The sequence below is a fragment of the Bombus pascuorum genome, chromosome 15, assembly GCF_905332965.1.
Source record: "Bombus pascuorum chromosome 15, iyBomPasc1.1, whole genome shotgun sequence".
In the NCBI taxonomy this organism is placed as follows: domain Eukaryota; kingdom Metazoa; phylum Arthropoda; class Insecta; order Hymenoptera; family Apidae; genus Bombus; species Bombus pascuorum.
In genome coordinates, this window is record NC_083502.1 from 4,116,370 (window position 1) to 4,138,551 (window position 22,182).

At 31.2% G+C, this 22,182-nt stretch overlaps 2 protein-coding genes across 25 annotated transcripts in view; both read right to left on the reverse strand.

The window, feature by feature from the left end:
- Positions 1-354: 354 nt before the first annotated feature.
- LOC132914842 (uncharacterized) lies at positions 355-13,820 on the reverse strand. 2 transcript variants are annotated; one of them, XM_060974279.1, is made up of 25 exons: positions 13,668-13,820; positions 7,799-7,848; positions 7,532-7,712; positions 7,297-7,428; positions 7,002-7,167; positions 6,238-6,454; positions 5,864-6,084; positions 5,698-5,800; positions 5,472-5,599; positions 5,265-5,387; positions 5,037-5,204; positions 4,675-4,956; positions 4,450-4,554; positions 3,959-4,172; positions 3,641-3,824; positions 3,098-3,394; positions 2,953-3,035; positions 2,675-2,868; positions 2,432-2,590; positions 2,139-2,267; positions 1,602-1,732; positions 1,274-1,526; positions 888-984; positions 699-809; positions 355-469 (listed from the first exon to the last, which is right to left on the reverse strand). In XM_060974279.1, exons 1-25 carry the CDS (start codon positions 13,691-13,693, stop codon positions 402-404), a joined length of 3,822 nt encoding a protein of 1,273 aa, XP_060830262.1. In that variant the 5' UTR covers positions 13,694-13,820; the 3' UTR covers positions 355-401. The 2 variants fall into 2 exon arrangements, with proteins under 2 accessions (XP_060830262.1, XP_060830263.1); XM_060974280.1 differs by lacking the exon at positions 13,668-13,820 and adding an exon at positions 9,394-9,434.
- A 652-nt stretch (positions 13,821-14,472) lies between these two features.
- The window catches only part of LOC132914846 (phosphatidylinositol-binding clathrin assembly protein LAP), a 32,113-nt gene continuing 24,403 nt past the window's right edge, over positions 14,473-22,182 (reverse strand). For 11 of the 23 annotated variants that reach the window (XM_060974309.1, XM_060974307.1, XM_060974312.1 and 8 more), the window contains 5 exons: positions 21,876-22,059; positions 21,698-21,806; positions 20,885-20,947; positions 19,896-20,156; positions 14,473-19,049 (listed from right to left, as the gene is read on the reverse strand). In XM_060974309.1, coding sequence (XP_060830292.1) covers positions 19,905-20,156; positions 20,885-20,947; positions 21,698-21,806; positions 21,876-22,059 — 608 coding nt within the window. In that variant the 3' untranslated portion in view covers positions 14,473-19,049; positions 19,896-19,904. The remainder of the gene's footprint in view (positions 19,050-19,895; positions 20,157-20,884; positions 20,948-21,697; positions 21,807-21,875; positions 22,060-22,182) is intronic. The other 12 variants (XM_060974314.1, XM_060974331.1, XM_060974327.1 and 9 more) reach the window with 5 other exon arrangements.

The following is a 22,182-nucleotide window of genomic DNA, read 5'->3' on the forward strand; positions in this document are numbered from 1 at the left end:
ATATTTTTAGCTATATATAACGCTTGTTTATAACTTTATTTTTTATTAAACTACCTGGTCCTATTTATTTTTCTACAAGTCCTCCATGAATAACATATTTACATACATAACTGTGCGATAGGATAGTGGTTTATGGGTAATTTCTTGCAAATTTTTTCACATTTTAACGTAGAAATTTAAATATGTACAAATTTCTGAAATCGATATATCAATTTTAGAAATATTTATTGTCTAATATTATTATTATATTATTGTTACATATCAAGTGCTGTAAGATAAAAATAATTATTTATATTTTTACATTTCTTTATTATTAATAACTGTATGTAATGATATATAATTATTAAAAGTGCATTAGGCATAACAAAAGTATGTCTTTCATTCAAAAATAAATTTTTATCTCAAAATATCATTTGCTCTTTGCTGGTTAAGCTATTCAATAGAATTTTCTCGGTAGTAACGGGACCATCTGTGAAAAAAAGAGTACGATTAGATTATATTATATAAAACTATGTGAAGCTACATTAACACACACACACACACACACACACACACACACACACACACACACACACACACACACACACACACACACACACGCACGCACGCACGCACGCACGCACGCACGCACGCACGCACGCACGCACACACACACACACAATAACAAAAGAATATACTTTTTAATAATTTTTCATTACCTAATCTGTTCCAAGGATTTTTGTACCCAGCATCTCGTCTTGCTGACTCAAGCGCATTTTGAATTGCAATAAGTACGCCATAACTCGTACATAATGGTGGTTCACCAGTAGCTATAGAATTTAATAAATACCAAGTTTAACATCTCGAACTTAGAGTTATTAACCATTTGTTTCAGCTTGTTGTTTTACCTTTTGAACGAAGAACGCTTAACGTATTAGGACTATTTCTACGGAAATAAATTCGAAAATCGGTGGGGATGTCTTTCGCGCCGGGTGGCTTATAATTCTGCAAAAATTTAGTTTTTATTTTTCAAAAATTCCTTTTACGTGTAATATGGCAATTATGTACCTCAACTTTTAAAAGTATCATCTCTTTCATTCCATAATTAAGTTAGAATTTTATTCTCTGCCGCGAACCACTTTTATGACTTGAAAAGATAATATCTTTTATATTATTATATTTTTTATAGTAATAAACAGTATACACTATTTTATAAAATGTAGTAATGAACTGATTTATACAACTATAATTCTCAGCCTTCCATATATTAGGTTAAACAAATTTAATAACATACCCAGGTTCTATAATTCGTCAGCTGACCAGTTTTGGGATCATAAATTAGATCCTCGGAGGTCCAATAACCGAGACCCATCATAAAAGCGCCTTCCACTTGTCCTAAGTCTAATTCTGGATTCATACTTCTCCCAACATCCTCAATTATATCCACTCTGTGTAATACGTGCTGTCCAGTCAATAAATCCAGTTCAATTTCCGCAATACTTGCCGCGTATATCGGATAAGATTTTATATCATCTTTTGCAGTAAACCTATAAAATATATTTCGTAAATATTCGGAAGACGATTAATATTTCTATAGCTATTTAACTATTGGAAGTACATACATATATCGGGCGCACAAATCGACATCTTTCGTATGTGCTGTCATTACTAATTGTTGCCACGAGGGGTCTTTCAACTCGTTTTTTATAGGTTCAAGTCTTTTTATCAGTTCTTTGCAAGCCATCATAGCTGCCTAAAATTGTTAAAATACACATATACATAGGTATTCCTAAATACAAGATGTTAGGAAAGTAAGGGACCTCTAAAAATATTTGTATATAGCTCAAGTACAAATGGATTTTGGTCTCTTGAAAATAGAATCCTCGAGAAATTAGGTTTTAATAATATTACCAATTATTGAGGAATGAAATCAGTCTTATTACTAAATATTTATACATTTTTATATTTTTATGAATATAACTAAAGAAATTTGTTTCATTTAAAGAGTATTATAATAAATACTCTCTGAATATTTTATATATACATTTTTGTAGAAATATTTTGCACATTGTTTACACTATTTTTGCTACATTTTGTATGATACACTATATATGTAAACTTTTTTGTATAATGTATTAATAAATGAAAATAAGTCTTACATATGAGCAACTCTCGCTAGTAATACTACCGCCAGTAACAAAGTTGTTTGGAGATGTTAGATTGTTGCTTGCTTTTACGGTAACTAATGATAAATCGATACCCAAAGTATGTGCTGCTACTTGAGCTACCTGTAGTGAAAAAATAATGTAAGTAACAAACTGTTATTGTAATAAATGTATTATTAATAATAGTTAATTTATATTAACTAAGTAATTTGTGTATTACTACCAATAATTTATTATAATACATGTAAACTATTAAGATATTTTATTATATTTATATTTTTTGGCACCTTGGTATGAATTCCCTGACCACATTCAATTCCTCCATGAGTAATTGAAACTGTTCCATCCCTAGCATAAATTGAAACAAGTGCATGGAATTGTCCCCATAATTGTAAAGGATACATTAAGGGTATCAAAGATATTCCTTTTTTCTTCCATCGATTTTCCTATAAAAGTTACAAAATTATTTAATTAATTAATATTTCATATTATGTATACTAAACTCATGGTGGATATTCGAACTCCCTTACATTGTTGAAAGAATCTACAGCTCTCTTTCTCGTCTCGTAATCCGCGTTTTGACATAGGTCATTTATCATAGACTGCAATACACCTTTATGGTCCTCATGCATATTTGCATACCTAACCATCAATGGATCTTTTCCAATAGTCATTGCTATGTGCTCCATTATGTTTTCTATCATAGCCACAGCTTCTGTCGAACCTGTCAATTAGAAAACTTAATTTTAGGGAGGCTACCATTATTTTTGCTACGTCACAATTTATTATTCATAGTAATTTGAAATACCTGGGGCTCGACAGTAAGTGTTAGAAGGCAGGTCGGTCTTAACCTCAAAGCCTGTGTAGGCCCAGGTTGAGTGCTCGTAACAACTAAATACAAAGAATCAACTACTTTAAACTGTTTATTATAACATATGTTCAAGTATATTCACCTAGTGATATGTAGTGCAACTAAAGGTGCATGGAATTCGTTGAAATTGCAACCGGCATTGCTCCAGTAATTTGAATTTAAATATTGAATGCGACCATTATCATCTACACCAACTTCATACTCCTGACGAGTATCATAACGCTTTCCTATAGCTTGCATATTAGATTCTATTGACATAACAAATCTAGCTGGTCGATTTAATTTGTAGCATACTAAGGCACAAGCACAAGCAACATGTGTGGCACGGCTTATCTTTGCACCATAGCCCCCTCCTAATCTTTTCACCTTTATATTAATACTGTAATTAATAATTAAGGAATCGTAGTATTAAATATTAATATTAATATATTATATATATAATATTTAAAATATCATTAGTAAATTAAATAAATATTATTAAATAAATATTAAATATGACATTAAAATATAAAACATTATATATTATTTATTTTTAATATTTATTTAATATTTATTTAATAAGATTTATATGACTAATAATGTTTTAAATATTATTTATTTGTAATCAATATTTCGTATGTCTTACCTGTTGTTTTTTATATTGAGAAGCTCAGCTATGGCTACTTGTATCAGATCTATCCACTGAGACGCTGGATAAACGTCCATACCATCTTCTGCTGGCACACAGACACAAGTATGAGTCTCCATGGTATAATGATATTGTCCTCCACATCTAAATTCTCCTTTTATCACGTGTGTCACATCATTTCCTATGATATAATCAAAAATAACGATAATCAGTTGTGTTAGTGTCTATAAGTAAATGATCATAAAATACATTAATTTATAAAAAAGGAGATATTAATCAAATATTTTATTTAAAATAAATATTTTGTGTACACACCTTTGTTCGTCGCTTCAACGTTAGCTGATTGAAGTATTCTGGATTGGTTTTTGGATGCAAGCACATCTTCAATTGTTAACAATAGTTTTTCAGGCGCGAAGTCGACGTAGGAAATGTGTACCTTCTGTGCTGCTTCATTCGCAATCGTGTAGCTTATCGCAGCGATCACTCCAACTGGCTGCCCAGCATAATCGATATTTTTATCCGCAAACAGCTTAAGATACAACAAAAAATAAGAATAAGTTATAAATTTTAGACATTTATAGTTTGCGGATTTTTATGCATTTATGGCAAATTTAAAAGAGAAAAAATACACAGAATGTACATAATGCATGTATAAAACATTCAAGGTACAATATGTGTTATAATACTTAGTAGATGAAACAAATTTTTATATAAGTCCTAGCTTTTTTAGTTCTATTTACAAAGATATGAGTTTGAATAAATATTTACAGTGTATTCATAACATACTTGTTTATGAATCAACTTACTACTTCATCGTAATTCAACATTAGTTCTTGAGCACTTGCTGGTATGAATGCATTTTTCCCAGGAATATCTTTGGCAGTATAAAAAGCAATTACTCCTTTCATTTTCTGGAAGAATATTTGGATTTATGTTATAAAAATAAGTAATAAATAAAATAAGTAATAAGATTTGAAATTGACGATTTTTTAAATATTTTAGATCAATTAGATTAATCATGAAAATAATACCAATGCTTCAGAAGCATCTATCTTATCCAGTCTCCCACTCCCTACTGTGGTAAGAACAAAAGCACAGAAAACTTCATCTGACAATGGTGGAATATCATTTGAGTATTGAGCTTCCCCAGATGTTTGATATATTGATTCCATTTTTGGCAAAGGCTGATTCAAAGGCCATAAATTCTTATCACTATCAAAGTCCTGTTTGCCTGAAGATAATCCACGCTCCAATAGAGTTCCACCACTGCGTGCTTTTGGATCCACATTCTCAGGTTTAATACTTAGAATATACTACAAAAAATGTTGCATCTCTGATCAGACATGAACACTCAATTACTCATAATTTTAATAGTTTTCATCCAGAAATATACCTTAAAGAAAAGTCCTTCTGCAAGTGTTTTTCTAAATTTTGGAGAATAATCAGGTAGGACATGATCAGGATGAAGTTCATTATCTAATTTATCCAAAGCATCTTTAATTACGTGTTTGTCCAAGATGGATTTCCCAATTAAGAAGTTTTCAGTGTCTAATGCATGCAGCTGGAAAAATCAATTTTGATTTAAACCTACATTACTAAGCAAACCTGTAGTTTTACTTACGAAATCCTCGTTTATTCCACCAATTATGATGTTCGGTTTCTCGAGCACTTTTCCAGCTCCGTCTAATTTAAACAAGAACCCTGCATTCACGTGAGCATGGGCATTCTGTGCTCGTGGCATTATCTACAGTCCAATAAAATCTTCCAATGAAATCTATGATTCCAGGTAATCCAATGATTCTAAATATATCAATACACAAAGGCATACCTTGTAAGATCTGTACTCGTATTCCTTGCCAAGAGCTGGCAACATTATACTGTATATAATTTTGTGCTTCATGTCGAAGTTTAGGAAGTTCAATAAATTCATACTAGTTTTTTTGCTACCAGCTTCCACTTTTCATAGAAAACAATATTTAAATAATAAATTTTATATCAATTCAGAGAATATGCATAAATGTTTCAAATAATTTTGTTTGAACTTTTTCAGTTACCTATATGCACTTGTGCTCCTGCAGTTTCCAATATCAAAAATAAATCTGATGGAAATTCACGATGCGTGTGCTTGATCATTAAATTTCCTGCTACAGATCCAGCCTGCAACATAAAATGTCATCAGTGGTTTGGGTTTATCGTACACTGTTAATTATATTTACTTACATTTCTCACTGGGACGCTAGCAATTAAATCGATATGTTTGGCCAAGTGTTGCAAGTATTCGAAATTTGGTTCCTTTGAATATTTCTCAAAAGTCTCCATTGCTACAGTAAGTGAAATATTCCCTCCAATAATCAAAGCGTCGTCAGTTTTTGTTATATTACGCAGATCAGCTATGTCGTTAATATCAATACTTATATCCGGTGTCTTCATTCGATATACACCTGTAAAGAAAAAAGAATTTTAATGTAGATAGAGCACAAATAAGTATAATATGGAAACCACACGGGAAAAATATGATAATTTTTTATTTGACTTTCGTCACTTAATAGCTTCACGTGTAGTTTTCATGTAAAATAATGGTTATTGATCATTACCATGTGCGGTGTTACCACCATGCAAAACATAACTCGCATTTGGATTATTCTGAAATATTGTGAATAAATCATTGACTGCTAGAACTTTATGGAACTGACTACCATCCAATTTCATGGAAATCTTAGCTTCTGTATTCTGGATGAGCGTGTAGCAACCATTGCAACCATTTTCACATGGCATACCAGTTTTCTTGCAGGCTTTTATTTTGAATAATTCCTAGATAACAACAATTTTTTGTCAAGGGAGATCGGAAGAGATTAAGTTGAAGGAAGTATAAACTGGTGGTGAATAGCAATGAAACAATTTTTTGGTTTGTTTGAAAAAATACACAGAAAATATAAACACGATACTTGCTTTCTGTTTAGATTCCATTTCTTCAATTAAGTCTATAATACATTAATAAAACCTATAATAGACTGTATATACTATGTAAATTAATATATGAACTATATAAATTATATAAGCATGTAAATTATATAATTTATTCCACCTATCTATTGCTGATAAGCCACAAATGGGCGGTGGGTTGCCCATCAATAAGCGCCTGAAATTCTTTACAATCTTGTTACCGTTTGTTTGTTTACAAAACAATATGAAGTTGTATATCTATCTATCAGATAAGAAATATTGCGTAAATTATCTTCTTACTGATATGTTATCAGTGAGATAACAGATATCTGTTACATCTACTACTCGAGAATAAATACGGAATTATGTTTCAAGATCTACTCACATCTTAATGTTAATATTATCACTGACTTACTTCAATGTCATGAATGTCTTTAATAAGCTCTTTCGGAGCATCGCTCGCAAATGCCTTGAATGCATCCAGAATTGGTCGGTAACCAGTACAACGACATATATTGCTCCCAAAAGAATTTTCTATCTGTTTCATTGTTAAGTTTTTTCCATTTTTACTTTGCAGTAGACTGAAAATGTTAAGTTAATTAAACCTATTTGTCAAATTTATATTAACGTATTATTTGATATTAATGATCTACAATATTAAAATAACATTTCAATTCTTATAAGAATATAAATGTAAAAGGTAGAAATACCTATACATGTTCATTATCATTCCAGGTGAACAATAACCACATTGGGAGCCATTTTTGCCTGCTAATGATGCTTGTAGGGTATGATAGCCTTCTTGCTTGTTACCCAAACCTTCGATCGTCTTAATAGCCCAGCTGCATTAAAAAAGAATGTTAAAATAAGATCTAAAAAAGTGAGCAATACAAAAAATATAATCTGAATATTAATTCTAAAAAATATAATTAATTTGAAACTTACCCATTGCAGATCAAAACTGGTATCAGGCAAGAGTTCACAGACATTGTCTCACCTTTGACTTCCACCGACACAATGCAAGCACCACAGCCTCCTTCATGACACATAGCCTTAGTTCCTCGTAGTTTTGCATAATCTCTGATAAAGACGTTCAAAGATGTTCCAGGTGGGATCTTTTCTGTCACTGAAAATGGTTATACCATCAATATCATTATTGCTTCTACTCTGCTTTTGAATGATTTTAATTAACTTTAATTATTGGATTCAGACCTGTGTAAGTTTTCCCATTGATGGTGAACTCTACAACCTTCCTGGAATCGCTGTAACAATAATTTTTGCATTAACTAGTAAATCGAGATACACACACACACACAATTATTTATAATTTATAAATAAAATGTATAAATTAAAAAATATAAAATTATATAAAATAATTTTAAAAATTTATAAAAATTTATAATAATTATATATATATATATGTAATCACAAATATTTTATAATATTATAATATTATATAAATGATATTATATAAATATTATATATTCTATTTATGATATAATATAATAGAACAATAGAATAGTAAAATTAGAATAGAATAGTAGAACTTAATGTTAATTTCAACAAAAGGACGGTAGGCGTCATATTCGATGTTAACACGATCTATATTTTATGTTATATTATACTTATTATACTTTCATAGCATCGTATTTAGTTTAATTTTCTTCTACTGATTTCTTTTAAACTTGAAACGAATACTTCTGTCTCATTAATGAGACAAACTCGTTCTGAATCATATAAAGCATTAGAGGGTTCACTTTATATACTATAATAAAATAGTTCATTCTATTATTGTAATGGAGCTGATCATTTGGATAAAATCTATTGGAGGGATAAGTATGTGTAATAAATAAACTCTAGATATATGCTAATAAGTAAAAAAACAAATATAGTATTTTAAAAAATCTTAGTAATTGGGTACAATAAAACGTAATCTAATCTTTCGGCGAGGTAAGAAATATAATTCGAAATTTGTAACGAAATTACAAACACATAAATTACAATATCAGAAAGGTAAACTGTTAGAAACAGATCATTATTAGAATTATTTTGATAACTTACAAAATATTGAAAAGTTTTGAAACTATAATTAAGTGTTTGAACAAATACTATTTTTAAAAAGGACTTAAAATCGACTTCTGTGTTTAGAAAGATAATATTGAACCCTTGTTTCAGAAATTTTGAATAACCAGTAATTGTAATAATTAGAATAACTATAGTAATTAATTTTCTCTTCTATCTATTTGAACAACAGAATATATTATAATATACATTATTATTATCGTAATGTTATTAGTCATGTCGTATTATTTGCCGTAATGTCTATAAAGTTAATTTGAAATACATAGACAAGAAATGAGATAACCTAGGAACTATATGTATATAAAAATATTTCGAATAAATTTATTAGTAAAAAAGACTAACAATTTTTGATAGATAAAGAGATCTTATCTGGATAAATCTTTCTTAATAAAATATTAAATATTTCAATTATAGTAAATACTCTAATTAATAGCATCTAACACATACTTGTATTGATATAAAAATTATTTGTACTAAAATCTGATAAAGTATTAAATATTTCAATTAGAGTAAATACTTTAATATTCTACTCAGAGTAGATACACTAATTATTATTTCTTACATATATGTAATTATATTAACATAGATCATTTGGATAGTAATTTATATTTTGGCACAAACAATTTGTATATTAATACAAGTATTAGATACTCTTGTATGGAACATCTTACTAAATGATTTTGTACTAAAGTCTACTAAAATTATAGGATCATGCAGAAGATTACAATGTATCCACAATGATTTCCATCATGATGTTGAATATGTTGAATTTCAGATATACACAAACGCAAAAATAATCTTGTGTGTAACACAGCAATACTAGAATTTCTTGCCACTTATTAAGTCCAATGACAAGCCACAAATTATACGTAGAATAGATGCATCTAAGTGTAGGGAATGAGCGAATACCACACGTTATCCAAACGCGATTTCTAATGATCTTATGTAATAGTCGGCCGAATAGCGAGGGAACTCTGATTGATAACAATGGCACGTTATAGAAGATTACACTTTATACTGAACGTCGTGTAATACATAACACATAACATTGACTTTCATATATGAGCAACGGTATCTGTTATCCCAAGTGGCGATAAAGCGATAACGCGATTTAAAATGAAGAAAAAACCATCAGTTATTACGTAATCATAATTCTTCAGGCATGTTAGTTAGACTGGGAATTGAAAGTAAAATTCAATAATCTACGTAACGCATACAGTATGCAAAAATATGTTAAATTACACTTATAATATTTGGTAGATGAAATAATATACTAATATCATATATACTAGTAACAGTACTAAAATCGTTAGTGCTATTATATATGTATATATTAAACATCATTTCTGGCAAATGTGATGAGAAAGTTATGAAATATGTAGATGAAATCGACCGTGTAATGTACATTCCATCTTGTTTTCCATCTCATCTGAAGATCAGTTATAGTATAATTAGGAAGATATTTCATGGAATATTTGCATAATAATACTTTTTTTCTGTACTCTAATAGTACTTTCGTATTTTTATGAATCACATCCACGAAACATTGAATAACGTACGGATGGTACTAGTAATATACTAGCAATAATATATGCTATTATTATATACTAGTATATAGCTATTACTACTGTATTACTAAACTAATATATCATAGTATAGTACTATATACTAGTATGCTATTACACCATAGTATATACTAATATATCACTATACTATATCATAATAATAGTATATGCTACTATACTATTTTTCTATTTTCCCATAGAATCTAACGTTCTTATTTTTTAACAAATTTTGCTACATTCTAATAATAATATTCCTCTATATTTCCACAGAATCTAACATTCTCGTATACAGAATGTCCAAGGACTGATAGCACAATCGAAGAACGGAGTAATCTACATGAGAAAATATGTCTAAAATACATTTTTTTACATTTGAAGCCTCGTTGTCGAAGAAACCGACTTCAAAGACTTATTGTTGTATGTAAATTTAGGTAATATAGATATAAGTTAACAATCAGCAGGAGATTATTTTATCTGCAAAAGTATTTTTCCATTTAGTGACTAATATCTCTTCAAAAACGAAAAATTGTATGTATGAGTTTTTCTCTACATTTTTTACCCACTTTAACTCGAATAACTTGCTATCGGTTATTCGTTTCTGTCCCGTTCGAGATTAATTAAGTTTGACTATACTCGACGAAATTTCCGACTCGATCTTCTCGAAAATAAGGCGTCATATGTAACAAAAGAATTTTATTCTCTATCTTCCATTTGTTTTCCTCGCGTGGAATCGCCTTCTTGGTGATTGTATCATCAGTACTGGAATAATGGTCATTAGCAAAGCAATACTTATGTCACATTACCTACTATGTATAGTAGCAATACTTCAATGAAAAAGATACTTAATCATTACACGATTATACTTTTTAAACATGAAATTTCATTGCGATAATAGATTACCAATTACCAATTTTTACGCAATCGTGTAATACCCTGGCTTTCAACATTAAACAATTTGTAGCAAATTATACGTTGATTATTCACCTTGTTAAAAATGTCGGGGATTTGCATAAGTGTATCTACTTGAAATGACATAATGAACTTTTTGTTTTTTTACAAGAAATTAACTCTGATAATTGAGGTCATATTATCGGCTTCTTCGTATTTTCCTATGTACATTGTCATTTTTTATCTGTAAGCCGAACATTAATTTTGTATTCCTGCAAAAAACCATTTGTTCACGTGATAAATAGATCATTTTTGCCATCATAATTGCGAATTATTATATCTAAATTATTTATATTTTTATGAAATAATAATAAGAAATGAAAATTTTAGAGAAGAAATATTTTAATTTATACATTACTGAAAATACTAATTGCAGGCTAAATATTTATTACATTAGATGGTAAACATAGAAGCTCAATATGGACCTTGTATTCGATAAAAGGAAATTTGAAGTGGTTGAAGGTTGTGCCATTATCGATACCAAACAGTGATGTATAATGAAATAGAATGTATCAAACGTGCACATTGCACATTCGCAATAAGATTATAATGGGCATAGACCTCAGTAATATAATACAATACAATATAAAATACATTACAGTATATTTCTTTTTACTTGTGAAATTTTATATTTTATTTTATATTTGAATTACTATTATTTTACCAATGAAAAATCTGTTTCTATTTAGTCATTGATATTTAGATATAATATTAACAAGAATATAATATTATAATATCTAAATATTAATTATTAAAGGAAGATTTTTATAATATTATATTTAATTATATTTAACTCTTTTATAATACTATATTATAAAATTATATATAATATAATTATTATTAACATAATTATATAATTTTAAATTATAGAAAGGAATTAGAAAAGGGTGCAAATTGTTTTACATGGTCTCGAACTTTTCTTACACGATACGTAACATTTCTTCTCGCGAAGTTTTCTACTCTATATTTATATTTCAATTATATTCAATTTTTAATCCGATTTAGTCTAATCTAATCCAATTTAATCCCATTTAATCTAATCTAATCTGGTCTCTACACTTGACAATCAGTTATTCCTTTACTGCATAGGAAAGAGAAAAATTCAAAAACATTGACAAAATTAATAATTAACATCTATACGACACGAGAGAATGAAATTCGAGGATCTTAAAGAATCGAGAAACTAAATAAAATCTTTCTCCTATCGCTTCATTGGTTTAAGTGCAAAGTTGATTTTTTTCATGAATTTTGCAAATTTAGAAGTAAATATGCAAAATCGCAGAAATTCATCTTTGATTCGTAATATATGTAAATCTTGAATCAGGATGTTGAAACTTGTTTCATGACAAATGCTAGTTTTCTTTTTTCAATGAACAGCCAATATGTGCAAATTTCAATTTATACGGCATATTGTAATTCGCTTATTCGACTATGACAAATTAAAGTAAACGATTTCTGTTATTCGAAATAATCCCTTTTAACTTCGTTCAAAGAGCTGTTTTCTGTAAATTTCAGCAGCATCGATCGCTTCTTTACAAACAACGATTGGCTTTCACTTTTCGTGAAAGGATCTGGGATTTATCGTAGGACCAGAAAGAGTCGTTCACTTTTTCTTGGCATTGGGCGCTTAACGAAATCGGATCTCAAACAATGTTTGTAACTTTCTCCACTGTAGACAGAATCATGCGAACAATCGCACGCTGTTCAGCTCGAACGAGCAGAAGCACAGAACATCTATGATCTAATACTTATAAACGTTGTGCAAGCAACTCTACTGTCAAAAGTGATACGACCTGGATAACTTCTTCAGTGAAAATATAAAACTATTTGGAAGCTTGGGAAACAATTATCTTCTTGTAAGAAAGATAAGCAACTTGTAGAAAATAATTATTTAGTTGTAACAACAGCTTACAAAGTTGTTTAAATGATTTAATTTTTACAATTTTATAGGAACACAAAATTTTAACAAAAAGTAAAAAAGAAAAGGAAAAGAGATGTAGTTTAGAAAAATAATAGTCAGTAATTATTATTTTTCAAATTTTCCATTCTTAGTTCTCAAAATTTTTCACGTTTTTCTAACAGAAGAACCAGAGGTTTTCAGTTTTGACATTTTTTAAATTCATAGCTAAATACCAATATAGAATAGATAAATACTGATATAGAATTCTTAGCTTTCACATACATTCTTGGATCGCATTTGAATTTCATCAATATAAATCGTGTCAGCTGTGTCTCATGGAAATGGCAGTGGTATTTCAAAATGTTTTATATAAAACATATAATACATATAATAGTCTTTTACAGTGCATTACGTATATTATGTAATGTATTATATGTTGATATTTTTTATTACACGCAGCAAATATCTTGTACTATTTATATAGATATATAGTTATATAAGAAAAAGACCATAGATATTTCTATATAAAATTCTAGATACAATTGTTGACATAGTAATCGTTACATGAAATTGTGAAATCACTTACCTAATGTTCCTCTGAATATCATCCATGTTCGCAAGTATTCGAACAGCAAATTCAACGAAGAAAACTTTGTAGTTGTTTTCGGCAAGACAACCTCTACGACACGATCGTCGCGTGGATATCGTATAAATTGACTGAACTTCCAAACCATCGTTGCAATGCGTTTCTACATCACTCTCTCCCACCATCTGCAATAAAGATAGTTACAAAAAAGGAAAATTACGTCCGCGACTATTTCCATTACAAACCTAGTTTTCATCATTGTCTGCATGACACATAGTATTTTTCTGCATGAATCATCATTATGAAATAGAATTTCCTTTCTTCTTCTTTTAAATTAATCTCCTGAACAGCACTTCAAAGTACTTTTGAACCATAAGCTGTTCTTTGTTGATCAACTAAAAATAATTTGACATTTTTCTACCAATTAAATAGCAGGGTAAATGGAAGAAGATTAGAGTAATTATTGAAGAGAATTAATGTAAGCTGTTGTTACAACTAAATAAAGTAATCCTTGGAATAACTCTAAAACTAAAAAGTACAGAAATTTTTAGAATAACTGTAAAAAGAATTGTTGAAGTAATCTAGTCACTCAACAAATGGACGTAGCGAATGTTAATCTTTCTTTCTTCCTCGCAATGAAGAAGAGTGGACTCGCATTCGCTAATTTTAACAAATATTCTATTAAACGCATTTCATATATTATTGTTAGTAAATATTTAGTTACAGAAAAGAAAAGATAAAGCGTGTTAGGATAAAGTAAATGTTAGTTTATCTCTCTTTTCACGAAGAAGAATGGACACATCTATTAATTTCAATAAATACTCTATTAAACGCCATTCATGTGTTACATAATAATCGTTTACAACATATTCGTAGCGCATAATGATATCAATGACAATTAATACAAATTAACCGTAAATAATAGCATCTCAACTAATATATTTTATAGTCGGTGTACTTCTTCCGTTTTGAATTTCACGCGCATGAATTATAACTACTTACGTTAAAGAGAGACGTCCTAACAGAAGATAGAACGAAAAAACGAGATGTATAATATGGCATACTAGGGTTTCCTTTTTCCCATTAGACGATATCAGAAAAAATAGCGGGTTCTCTCCGTGTTTCTATAGACTCTCTATTTTGCTACCGATATATCGATTCGGTCGAGCTCGTCCAATCTTTTAGTTCTCTCTCTCTCTCTCTCTTTCTCTCTCTCATTCTCTCTCATTTTACTTTCTCGTTAAACAAAATATTTCCGCTAAAGGCTAGCGACTTTACACAGGATTTCCCTCAAGATGACGCTCTTTAACACGTTCAGTGCCCTCGACTAATCTTACATTCCTGTACATTTACTGGTAAATAAGTTAAACATTGTATTAACATCAACTTACAATCGGATAGAATGGACTCTCGCAGAAGAAATTAATGATATGTACAATTCATCTAACTAAGTATCTAATTGTATTTACAATAATCATGGATATAAATATTTACTTCTATCCAGGAATAGGCTGTACACTTGAAAATTAATGAGAAATAGAGTTAAATGACAATAAGTTCAACTTACTGTCTACTAGATTCCGCGACTATTTAACCTAATGTTAGCTAGAGACTGAAGATAGATTATACAGCTTCTGCCGGCTACCATTACGTTGCTCAAAATAATTGAAATATTAAGTAATTATTGGTACAAAAAAAGAAAAGAGGGGCACTATAATTTCACTCAATATATAAGTTACATAGCATTTGAGTATCATTTTGAGCTACGTATCACTCAGACTCCACTCTACCAGTTGCAAATCACAATACTACTGGACCCTTTTCAGTCAATTAGTGATCGTTAATGATGTGTTGTTCAACATTCATCCCACGACGTTGGAACGCAGTAAGAACAGAGAAGTTAGGAGATCATTCTTGGGTTTCATAACACTGAACGTGTTAATGGCTGATCGACGAAAAATATTGATATAGCGTTCGTTTCTCGTTTTGTCCCTCTCTGAATATCGCCTTGCCTTTCGCTAGCTTATAGGGGAGAGTTACATGGATCACTACTGCCCTATAATCCTCGATAAAATATGTGTTATATATGTATATGTAATATTGTCCTGTTACACTCGATCACCAGTAAGTTTACACAAACGTATGTTTTTTGTGTACTGCAATGTAAAACATTGTTCTTAACGCATTACATGATCGTATAACCAAACCTCTTCAGAACAAAAGAAAAGAAAGCTAAAGCATGTAGTATAAAAAGATCGATTTACATTTATTCCACTGTTCCCAAGCCTAAAGAGAATTACAATTTCCTTTCTCCTCCACTTTTCGTTGATAATATAGTACAATCTCGCTAATCTGGACAACTCTGGACGACTCCGAAATAACGAAGTTCTGCATTATCATGGTTTCCACATCTTTTGTGCGAAGTGAGACCTCGTTAACCCTAACTCCATTGGATGTTCCACTTTAACTATTTCGATTTAGATTTTCTTTCACGTTCGTCACGATTCAAAAGTTTCTTCGTAGAAATATTTTCCCTTCTCTATTTCTTTCTTTTGCAAATAGAGTTAAGAAAAATATAATCGAAGAAACTTTTCTACCTATCAGTGTAGTTTGTTCAAGAATTTCTTCGGTCCAGTTCCTCCTCCGAAAATAAAACCTCATTAATTCAAACCTCACTCCTACTAATTCGAAATAAGTTTTCTTCTATACAAGAAATTCGGATTAACGAGGTTCTACTGTACGAAAGGAAAGTTTCCAAGGTTACGCAGAATGTCAACACAGAGACCACCCTTTTAAACTTAATGGTGACCAGTTTTCTTTTTGCATGATCTGTAGTCGTTAATTGAACATGTACTTTATGATCTAGTCTCCTATGGCCATTACTTCCGCCAACTGCAAGAACCATATTATACAAGAACACCTAAGTTAAATAAGTCACAGACACAAACTTCGCATCAGGAGTGCACAAATTCCTTGAATAATCATGTTTAGAGAATTGGGAACCTCTTAACCTCGCTTCACCAAAGAGATTCATTACTTGAGAAATCATTTGTCGTACTAAACTTTAACAAGTATAATTTGTACCTCTTGGATCTTGAATGTGGTTTATGCATGTGGTCCAATGTGAAAGAAACATCTGTGCACTCCTGACCTCCCAAAGTCCAACGCTTTGAACTAAACTTTCTCACATTCTCATCAATTCGCTCTTCCTTTCTTACAGCCTTCTCTTCTGCAGTCATAATATTGGGATCTTGATCAAGAAACTCCTCTTGTGCTGAAAACAGCTATGTTTTACTCGATTTGCCAATGTAATTTTATAAATTCATCGATTAAAGAATATTTTTCAATTTTGTCAAATGATTTTACCGAACTTTTGTAAAAATTCATAGAATCTTAGAAACCAGCACTTGCTTTACATCGTTCGTAGTTTCTCCAAATAAAGCGAAAATCGCTGCTAATTCACAAATCATAGTGGTCATTGAAAGAGTATCAAATAGGTAGGTTCCAGTGACCGCGAAACATTCAAGTCTCACTTCCAGTTTCTCTAGGTTCCCTTTCCATTCTTATACACCAGTGTTCCTCTAATCAACGCCATTCGAATCAGCCAGAAAGGATGTTTACAGATGCAACACCACGGGGAATAAAGTAAAAGAAGTTGGTACAATTTACAGGGCTTTTTTTCTCTCCGCTTAGGATCTCGTGCAGCCTCTTCGAGTGTCGCGAATTCCAGACAGGAATAAAGATATTTATATTACTATATAATGTATTCGGTAATATATAGCAAACGTTGTTCATGGAGGTAGCTGCACGCGCCAAGGGGATGAAATGAATCCCGAATTAGACCTTAGAACAGGAATTATTGACTATATATTAATAGTACCATACTGAATCGTAGATCCGCGTGTTACATTCATTATAATTTATCGCATGAGTATCATAATCTTAACTTGTATATATAGTTCGTTTTAATTACCTAATTAAGACAGTTCGGAACGGTATACGGATAAAGAACATTAGTGAGACCACCTAACATTCCATTTTATATCTCTTTCACTCGCACAATCTCACTCTCGTTCGCTATATATATATATATATATATATATATATATATATATATATATGTATATCGTTTAGTATTTAATACTTTAATAAAGGATACGTCGTAACTGCTTCAGCGCCCTGAGTCGAAATCAAAATATATACCGGTAAAGATAGTATGAAAAAATGAAACAGAGCGACACGGGTGCGCCATTATTAGGATTACGCCATATACATACACATACATTTATATATATATATGTATAATTTTTCTTTTTCAGATAATATTTATATTTTTAACGTTATATCTTCTCGCACGAATTGTGAAATATAGTCGGGTACGTATGCACCTGCACAATTGCGCGCGTGTGTGCACATGTATACGCAAAATACGTACGTACTTTACATCTTTAATATGGATACATCATGCATCAGCCAACTATGTATAATTTTCCACGATGTGTATATACGTTTAGAATCGACATGACTTAAAACCAACTCCAACATAGTTGCTCTTAATATATTATACGGAAAGATGATTCTCAGTTAAACTCTATACACGTTCCAGTATATATAAAGCTTGTACGGAACTACTTTGGACCTCCTACCTTCTGTACCCAAACACTTTCATTAATAACTCCGTCTCTTCGTTCAACCTTCCATTCATTCTTGCTCTCAAATATACATGTACACGCTCTCTCAGGCTCTCCCTCATTTTCTTCCAGCTCTCCCTTCGATCACTGGAAAACACTACAATGTCGATGCAATACTATCACAGTCAACTCATACGGAATAGTTGCATCCACGTACCTCATGGAATTCTAAACGTAATACGGCTCGTACAATCTTTTTTTTTTTTTTTCATTTTTCATGTTTCATTTTTCATAACTCTGTCTCTAAGCTCTCTTTTTTTTTTTTTTTTTTCGTTTTTTTTATCTTTTGTTTCTTTTAGTCGTCCCGCAGGACTATGTATATATATGTATGTATACACTGAGACTACGCGTATCTCTGTAAGGCAACCGCCGTAAACTGAGTAAATCCGTATATATGATTATACTCAATCAGCAGTAGAAATATATATATATATATATATATATATATATATATATATATATATATATAATATGTATATTAAAGAGAATCCGTCGGCGCCGTCGCGTTTCCTGGAGAACAATCCAACGATAAACTTCAATATTGTTCTTCTTCTCCTTTTTTCTTCGTGAGGACGGGCCGGTTCGTTACGGATGACATAGAATAACAAGAGCAAGCAGGGCACATTTCCTAGGCATATTACACGGTATTTACAAAGTTGGTGCTTCGTTTGCTCGATTCCAATCAGAATTCCTGCAAGAAAAAATCATTTTTAGTCGTATGAAGATTACTGTCAAACTCATTACTAATATTAAACATGGTAATTCTTGGATAGGTGATCATGTTTTCTTAAGTTACTCTTTTATAACTATAAAATTTGATAAAGAATGATATTATATAATACAATATCTTTTTGTATCTATTAAAAGTTAACTCATACCTTCTTAACTGTTTACCATTTCACTTATCCAAAAGCTACTAAACACTGTATCTGTTTAATAATCAAATTGCAATCCTTTGATGTGCTGTCTTTATTTTTACATTTTATGAGTAAAGTTATTGAATCGTTGACTGAGTGCAGATAGACAATGTTAACTAGAAACTGGTGCCATTAGTAAATGAGCCTGATAGGAATTATGTATGTACTTCAGATGGAACTGTGCATTGTTAGACAAGTATCTTGTGTAAAATGAAATCTGTTCAACAGCTGTTAATCATTTACAAACAAAGCTGCCTTTGGACAGATTCGCATAATCATGCTATATTATATATTAATCACAAACATATACAGATACAATTCATTACAATATGCTCTGATATGCATAGCTTTGTTCCTTCTTAAGAAAAACTCTCTAGAATAAAATCACCAAGTCTATACATTTGGCTTATTTTTCTATTTTATTTACAAACTAATTGATTAAACGAATTGATTAAAATCCAAGAATTCAATTAGGTGAATTAGTGGATAAAATTTGTTACGTATCACTGTAAGAAATCAGGAGACCTTTTAATTTCCAGAATGTCTATTTAATTCCAATCACAATTCACAGTTTTGTCACTGACATTTCTCTTCATGACAAGGGCATAGCATATAGATACCTAATCTCTTCACAGAGCACCAAATGGATCAAGTTGGACTTGATTATTTTGCGGCTGTTGAACAGCCTGGGATTGTTGTTGCTGCTGCTGTGGCTGCGGTTGCTGCTGAAGATTAGCACCCATCATGGGATTTGTGCTGGGCATCATCATTGATGCAGCTCCTCCTGAGACCATCATGCCACCAGGACCACCAGGCATTGTGCTCATCATTGGCCTCATGCCCTGCATGCCCTGCATGCCCATTGGCACACCTTGCATTCCCTAGGGACACCAGAAAGCCGACTGGTCAGATACACTGTATCTGTACTTCTGGAATTCTTACTACTCCAAGTCCAACTATCTCCAGTAATTGTTTTCCCTTCGTTAACAATGCTTTCAACATTTGAACATTTATATTCAATCAAATCAATATATATTGAGCTCATTGTGTTTTAGTATTTTGTATTTGGGTTGTTTTAGTTTGCATTGTAGGTTTTGTGTCACTTTACACATGTGTGGATATACGAAACAGCAAAAGTAGTGTATTTACATTTTTACAAATCTGAATCTAGTGTACAATAGATATTTATGAAAGTAGTATTGAGTTTATTATACAATAGGATATTTCATACGCAATAATCCAACAACATACTTATGAAAAACCTACAACTCTGCTAGAGAAAGTAGTTTAAATCAAACACTCAAGTGCATCACACATATGAATAAATGCAAAGCAGGGAAATATTAAGGATATAATATACATTGATAAGAATAATGGTTACAAAATTCTATGAACTATTCCTCTACAATCAGTAACTAAAAAAAAACGTTGTCATATTTATACATTCAATAATCATCTAATGGCATAACTTTTTATTCAGGGAACTAATTAGTAACAATACTTGTTATGTACAGCAATGTGAAGTCAAACCTTTGATCAAGCGATATGTTCACTTCCTTTTTTTTTTTTTTTTTTTACCATATTTAATTCCATGGAAACTGGAACTTACCAATGGTGCAGTATGGGGAGAGAAGCCCATAGCAGTTGAAGGGAGTTGCGTCATTCCTTGTCCCTGTAACAGCAGGTAGCATGCCATATGCCATGCATGCATTGTATAGCTAAGTGTATGGATCGACGAATATGTTTTCTATATTCTAATATTCATTTCCTCTTTACCCTGCACTAAGGTGGTCAACGTTTTTTACAATTCTAATTTATTTTAATTCAAAGGAAGTCTAGTGTAATTTATATTTAAGATGTTTATCTCGTGAACTTTCAATAATTGTGTTTAGTGTTACAGTGATACTTGAATATAAAATAATGCACAGTGCATCCAAACGTGCAACACGATAACCGAGCTAAGTGTTTCAGAGTATTAAAAAGGACAAGGATCTATCGTAATCATTGATTATGTGAAAGCTTAGTGAGCGATAAAGCAAGCGTGCTACGATAATCTACGGTCATATAAACGTTGTAAATTACTCGTAAGTGTTTTCCTGACATTAAACTCCCTTATCGACTACTTTTATGCTTTGAAATATAAAACGAATTAAACAAGATCGTGTCGCAAGTCCGAGGACGAAGATAATTTATTAGGTATCGTTATAGGATAATTATTTACAATAAATAATAATCTTATAACGATAAAAAATAACATGCTAATAATGATTCAGTAACAAATGGCGAGAGTAGATAAAGATATTTGACATGTAATATAAAAATAGTAGGGGTCGTGATACCCTGATAACCAAGATATTACGTCCAACGACAGCGTGCTGATAATGATATAGCACTGGAGAACTGGTCACCACGTCGAACTCACCATTGGGCGATACCCAGCACCAGTCGTAGCTGCCATAGGCTGTGGTGTCCATCCTCCAGCTGGGCCACCAGTTTTAGCAGCGTTTTTGGGGGAATTCCATTGCATACCCCTAAAAGAAACAAAAATACTACTTTCCAGTCTTCAAGATCAAGTCTTCAAAAAATTTTGTACACCTTACTTGACTTGCTGCTGCGCACTTTTGTTGATTGTCAGATTTTGAGCAAGACTAGCAAGGCTGCTATCCAAATCTCCAGTCAGGACTTTGCCAGTGGATGTTGCATTCTGCTGTTGTCCTGCTGCTGAAATATTATTATCTCCAGCTACAGTGGTAGGCATCAGCATCATGCCCAAACTGTCAAAACCTAAGCAACATCTACATCAGCCAAAGCCCCATCAAGCATAACCCACGATTACATGTTCCTATTCCACATTGAATGATACACAAAGAAGAACCAAACTTTCGAACATAAAAAAGCATGGATTTC

Coding starts and splice junctions, on each gene's coding strand:
- LOC132914842 (XM_060974279.1), bottom strand. CDS start 13,693: ATGGATGATATTCAGAGGAACATTAG. Junction 3,395..3,640: donor CTCAATATAAAAAACAACAG/GTAAGACATACG, acceptor TATTAATTACAG/TATTAATATAAAGGTGAAAA. Junction 2,869..2,952: donor CACTTACTGTCGAGCCCCAG/GTATTTCAAATT, acceptor TCTAATTGACAG/GTTCGACAGAAGCTGTGGCT.